The sequence below is a fragment of the Podarcis erhardii genome (assembly GCF_964252035.2).
Source record: "Podarcis erhardii genome assembly, chromosome: 13".
NCBI classification, from domain to species: domain Eukaryota; kingdom Metazoa; phylum Chordata; class Lepidosauria; order Squamata; family Lacertidae; genus Podarcis; species Podarcis erhardii.
The window spans coordinates 26801916-26808276 of NC_138502.1; the positions used below are offsets into that span (position 1 = coordinate 26801916).

The window sequence follows — 6361 nt, forward strand, 5'->3', positions numbered from 1 at the left end:
TGGCTGTAAAGCAAGTCATCAAAGGAACGAGAAATGAATCATTACTCTGTTGGGGGAAAAATATACCAGTTTGAGTCTTTTGAAGATGTTGGTTTTTATATAGAGATTTATATACTGGTGTATTGTTACATAAACGTATTTCTCCCCCCAAAAAACGCATTACAGAAAGAAAGAAATTAAGAGTTACTATTAATTGGGAGGGGAAAAAACTAGCCAACGTAAGAATTAAGCATAATAATCAGTGTTATTTTTCACATCACCTTTAAATTTTGCATATTTGCGTTTCCCCCTCCTATCCATGCATAACAAAACATTTTTGTCATTTCATAAAAATCTTTTTTTCCACTTTTTTTCATTAACGTTTTTAAAACAGGTAAAAAACAGCATGACACACGAATTTTGGAAAATAAGTTACTTGGGGTTACAAGGGTGGTTTCAAAAAGTCAGTGATTGTTAAATACCAGGGAAACATACCACAGTCCGTTTCCCCCAAATCAAAAAAGTGCTCGATTTTAAACCTCAGCGAGTTTGTTGGTCCATATTTCTAATATCTCATATGGATTCTTGGTTGTTGTTGTTTTTCATTTATCCTTTTTGTTTTCCTTTTCCTTCATTTTAAAAACTTTCCCCCTAGTTTCAGTACCTACTTGCATAGATAAAGATAGAATATATTTATCATCTGTTTGCCCCTTTATTGCTTTTTTAAAGTTCTCACTGCATTGAAAGTCTGATTTAAAGTTTGCAAACGTCTTCTTTTAAAACAAACAAACAAACAAACAAACAAACAAACACGTCCTTAAATAGATTAAACTTTCGGGGAATTCTTGAATCAATTGCTGGAATGATGGAAAGCCCCCCCCCTCCTGCCCTGTACTGAATTATTTCGCTCTACAGCCATTCTGGTCTCTAGATTAAATGCTTATATTGAGCATTGCTCAATATAGGCAATCGCTTAAGGTGGGGCGAACCTTTGACTCCCCCTCACACACACTCCCCATAAATTTGATGTTTCCCCCCTTCCTTAATAGCACTTCCGATTTGGATCTAAAACCCTCCTTTCTAGATAGTCAAGACCTCAGCTAAACAGTCCACGAAGCTATATAGTTTGCTTTCTCATATATATAAAATTGCATTAGAGCATATATTGCACCAGATTTCTTTTATTAGTAATTGGGGCAGAGGAGGAGACCAGGTCTCAGATCCGGTTTACACCCCAACTCCCAGTCAAGTAAGGAGTCCCATAGGAAACAGGGCGCTTCATCAGCTCCGTCGACTCCTCATTTAAGCCGAAGACCATTGACTTCAAACAGAATCGACCCCGTCGAATCCCAGCGGATTCGAAGTGAGTCAAGACCGTGGCTTCGGCCTAAGTGTCTTGTAGATCGGGCTGAACCCGCCTTCCACACGCTGCTTTGAAACAAGTACGCCCGGCTCAGTAGGTTTAGGGATGGGAATGGGTGTTATTGTTGTTGTTGTTGTTATTATATTATTATTATTATTATTATTATTATTATTATTATTAAGATCACTTCTCTCTAACTGCGGGGGAAAGTGGCTCACAGTTGAATGCAAAGTTGCAGCTCTCGGGAAGAGGCGAGCAGGGGCTTCGAGAAGGCCAAGGACCGTTGCCCCCCACCCCAAATAAAAATCGCCCACACGCGCGCGCAGAACCACACACACGCCTATCCCTTTCGCGAACGCAACCCACTGGGGATCTACAGGTGGCCCTGGTTAGGCGTGGGACCAGAAGGGGAGCCCAAAGTCGGGAGGAGTCGTTAATTATGGAAAAAAGCATTGAGCTCCTCGTACATGGGACCTCTGTCGTGGTGGAGGTGCATCTCATAAGGCAAAACGTTCTCCGAGTGGACGCCGCTGCGCATCCCAGAAGACCCGAACACCAAATTGTGGCCGGACGGGCGAGAACTCGGGAGGGCGGAGTAGTGCATAGAATAGTGGTAGTTTTTCTCGTGGTCTGGGGAAGAGTCTTGCTTGAGGGAGAAATTCCCGTTCACGCACAAAGGAGGGCTCAGGGGCCCATCGTATTCCGAGCTATTGTAGTCTGGCGACGCGTTCCCATACAGCGACTCGTAGGTGGCGCAGTAGGCGTGCGTCCGCAGGGCGTGGGAGCTAGCCATGGTGCTGGAAGCGCACTGCGCGCCGGAGAGCCGCGAGCACTGGTACGTGTAAGGGTGCATGGCAAAGGTGGAGTTGGGCCCGTGGTACCTGCCGGCCTCCTGGCCTTGCTCGGTCAGGAAATTCCTCGAGTTGAGCTGTAGGCAGCCCGCCACCAAGTTGGTGGTGGGCTGAGACAAGCCTTTGCACAAAGTCTGCACGTAGGACACCAAGTCCGGCCTCTTGCCCGAGCGCAAGATCTCCGACAGGGCCCAGATGTAGTTTTTGGCGAGCCTCAGCGTCTCGATCTTAGACAGCTTCTGAGTCTTGGAGTAGCAAGGCACCACCTTGCGGAGGTTGTCCAAGGCGGCGTTCAGGTCGTGCATGCGGTTCCTCTCGCGGGCGTTGGCCTTTTGGCGCCTCAACTTGGAGCGCTCCAGCCGGGCCTTGGTCATCTTCCTCTTTTTGGGGCCCCGTTTCTTGGGGCGATCCCCTTCCGCCTCCTCGACCCCTTCTTCTTCCTCTTCCTCCTCCTCCTCCTCGCCCCCTAAGTCGTGGTCGTCTTTGGCCTCCCCGTCGGTCTGCTCGTCCTGGAGAGGGCAGCTCTTGCCCTTCCGCTCATCTTTATCGCTGGCCTCGTCGTCCTCGTCCTCGTCGTCGTCGCAGTCGTCTGCCCAGCTGGAGAATTTCTGAACTTCTGGGATCAGGCTGGGCTCGCTGAAGAGTCGCGTCAACATGGTGGCTGCAGAGGTGACATGGGGGCGGGGAGGGGGAGGACGGAGGGAGGGAGGGGATGGGGGGACGCACACAGAGGGGGGGGGAAGGGACGGAGGAATGGAAACGAGAAATAAGAGCACAAGTTTCTTTCAGAGCCTCAGCAGCCCTAACTCATAGTTAGCACGCGCGTCATCCAAACTATGCCGGACTGTTGGAACTTCATCCTAAAGCCGGAGCAACCTTGACTGGTCCAGGGTTTCAAGCACATTTAGGACTACCAAGGCATGAATCGATTTCCCATCCCATCCAAGGCTGAATGGGCCTTCCCTCCCCAAGCAAAATAATCTAACTTTTGCCTACGATCTGCAAGGATGTGCAGAGCGTCGCGTCCCAAAATATATGCCTTTGCGCTGTCATTGGAACATGCCAGGTGGCTCTTCCGGGATGGCTGGGTGTAATCCGTTCTTTGGACGTGCTTAAGAGCCAGCCAACCAACCACCCCTTTCACGGTTCTGCATTTGTTCTCGAACCCCATAATTTGTTCTTTGAAGTCCTGTTTTTCTTTTTTTAAAAATGGATCAAATCGATTAACCGTGATCCCCATCAGGATCCGACGCGCTGACGATTCGCTAAACATTCCAGAGCGTGTTTTAGAGAAGGAAGTCGGGGAGTTCTGGCCTTTAGCCCCCCCCCTTAACTCCTGCATTTTCACTCCTTTCCACGCCCCAGATCATAATAAGATAGGGCACTTCTTAAAGCCTGACTCAACCTTTTTATTGCACTCTTCTCCCAAACGTTCTGCCTCGAAGTACGTGCAGCGGCTCTCGTCAAAATAATCCTGGTTACCTTCCGCTCGATCAGAGACAAAATCTCCCGCTCCCTCCCCACTCCCACCCATATTTTTAACGGGAGTCTAATTTAAGCAGAGCTTTTGTAGGAGGAGGAGGGGATGGGAGAGCGGCTTAGAACTGGCCTGAAACCGCGCTCCCCCCTCCCCTCCATAAAAGCAATTGACTCGTTTTAAAGTGTGATTAAAATTAATTGGTGTCTCCATTGCTTTGCTGCGGAATTGGTGCAATATTTCTGATAGATCCGGTTCATTACAGACAATCTCTCTCTCTCTCTCTCTCTCTCTCTCCCCCTCCCTCCCTCCTTCTCTCTCTCTCATACACACCCTTTCGTTTTGTTGTTGTTGAAATGTAGTGGATATTTTCTCCGATTTCTTTAAGGGGCTGTTTATTTGTTTTTCTTTTTTTAATTTAAGGTTCATGTTTATGCGATCAGCTTCAAGGGAATTTAAAATCGCTACGCCCCATCTCCTCTGCCTCCCCGGCTTGTATATATACGTCGATCTCTTCCAGCCAGGCTGCCTCTGTTTATATCTCTGGAGAGCTTTGAGGCGGAGATCTAGAGAATGCCAAGCGAAATCTCTAACTTTTCTCTCCGGTTTCTCCGTCCCATCCCACCCGAAGCTTGATAACCCAATGGTCCAGCGCAATTTCTGGGTGGTTTTCTTTTTTCTTTTTCATATCAATGTTAATATTATATTAGAACGAAATGTTAGAATTTGGAACTTTGCATCCCGCTGCCCCCAGCCACCCCCATCCTCGCGTTCCTCCATCACATCCCAACCCTCATAACTTCTCGTTCCTGTCAATTTTCCCCATTCCTGTTTTTGTTTAAACTGTTTGAGTCCTGCCAACACTCTTTCTTTTTCAGGGAATGGTTTCGTACCTAAACCCCTAAAAGAACATTCTGGGTATATAACACGTTGATCGATCGTTCAATCAATTAATTTGATTATTTATTATTATTATTATTATTATTATTATTATTATTATTATTATTATTTAAAAATCTCCCTGAGCTACTCGATGCTCTTGCAGAATCGCTAGATCCCACCTGGTCCCAGTCGCTTCTGCTTTCCGCTTGTCTCCCTCCCTACACTGGCTCCATTAGCCCACATGCAGACCCCGCTGAAGACCATTTTCCTAGGGAGCCTTTTGCTCCAAAACTACGAGGAACCGAGGGATCGCTTGGCAGTTCGTGCGCGAGCATTTGCACTCGCTGTGTTTTGCTTAGGGAGGTGTGTGAGCCAGTTTTCACAGAAAAGAGGAGGAAGAAGAAGAATGGGGAAAGATCACCCAACACACGCACCCACTCCCAAAAAAACCCCCTCAAGCTAAAAACCAACAGCTCCGTAGATGAGCTGAAGAGAGTGCCGTTCACTCAGATAAGTGCTACAGCTTCGATTCAATGATAAGGCTGTTCGGGTTTTCTTTTAATTATTATTATTCTTAAATACAATTGGAAAATTGTATTTCACCGGATCGTCTGCTCAGATCTCTGCTTGATTGTTAAGATTATGATTATTATTTAAATGGTATCTTTGAACGTGCCACAAAGGCTGCTGAGATCTATTTAAAAACACACACACATACATCTCATGCAAAACCGGTCTTTGCTACATAAGCGATTTTGGATCTATAAAAAAATCTTGCCTAGAGATAGCTTATTCCACCCACCCGCCGCGCGCATCCCCCTCTCTAGCCATTCTTCCCCCAAAGATACAAATAAATTGTGTGTGCGCAGAAGGGGGGGGGGCGTCTATAGAAAGAGAGATAAGATCTGTAGTGAGGGAGAGAGGAGAGATCCAAGGAGGTGGCCGGGGGTGGGGTGGGGTGGGGAGGCAAGTTGCGTGACCCCATCCTTTCAAGTTTCTGCCCCGCTCTCTCTTCCTTACATAACTTACCTCCAAAGCTGAGCGGAGGAATCTTCAAGTCCTCGGACCCCGCATCTTTTGGGAGTAAGGGGGGGGGGAGAAAATTAGAGGGGAGGAAGAAGAGGAAGAGAGAGAGAGAGAGGAAAAAAAGAGAGGCACAGGCTCCTTGAGGTCCACCCCGTCTCCTTCAGTGTCTTATCCAAAAGGAGGAGGGAAGTGGCACGCTTCGCGCAGGCAGAGGGGGTACCAACTCTGATGCCAGACCATATGGCTGGCACGTCATCCGCTGGAGTTATCACATGAGCTGCGGTGATTGACATGCGCTCGCATGTAGGGAGATCTCGCTCTCGGGGGAAAGCGGGCCCGCCATCTGTCACTCCCTACTCTTAAGAAAGAAAGAAAGAGGGAGAAGGAAGGAAGGAAGGAAAGAAAGAACGAACGAACGGGAGAAAGAAAAGACCCAGCCCCAGACAGATCAGACCTACGCAGCCCTGACAAGATGAAGCGAGATAGATGAGGGGGGGGGCAGCTAAGGGGTTGGAAACAATAGAAGGGGGGAATAGGGAAGGAAGGAGGATATTTGGAGTGTACCTTTATGTGGCTGGTTGTAAAATCACCCAGGAGGAAGGGATGTTAGAGACCTTATGTCAAAAGAATCTCCCCATCCCTCTTCCCTCCCCCATTCATTCTCTCTCTCTCTCTCTCTCTCTCTCTCTCTCTCTCTCTCTCTCACACACACACACACACACACACACACACACCCCTCTCTAGCAGCAGCAGCAGCAGAGGGCCTGTCCTCTGGCCCACCCA

At 47.9% G+C, this 6361-nt stretch overlaps 1 protein-coding gene across 2 annotated transcripts; it reads right to left on the minus strand.

Annotated features, from left to right (window-relative positions):
- Positions 1–1492: 1492 nt before the first annotated feature.
- NEUROD2 (neuronal differentiation 2) lies at positions 1493–5906 on the minus strand. Of its 2 annotated transcripts, none has more exons than XM_081837046.1 (2): positions 5582–5906; positions 1493–2854 (listed from the first exon to the last, which is right to left on the minus strand). In XM_081837046.1, exon 2 carries the CDS (start codon positions 2847–2849, stop codon positions 1776–1778), a length of 1074 nt encoding a protein of 357 aa, XP_081693172.1. In that variant the 5' UTR covers positions 2850–2854; positions 5582–5906; the 3' UTR covers positions 1493–1775. The 2 variants fall into 2 exon arrangements, with proteins under 2 accessions (XP_081693172.1, XP_081693173.1); XM_081837047.1 differs by lacking the exon at positions 5582–5906 and adding an exon at positions 3599–5557.
- Positions 5907–6361: the final 455 nt, after the last annotated feature.

Excerpts from the sequence above, each read along its gene's own strand:
- NEUROD2 (XM_081837046.1), bottom strand. The coding sequence starts at position 2,849 with ATGTTGACGCGACTCTTCAGCGAGCCCAGCCTGATCCCAGAAGTTCAG.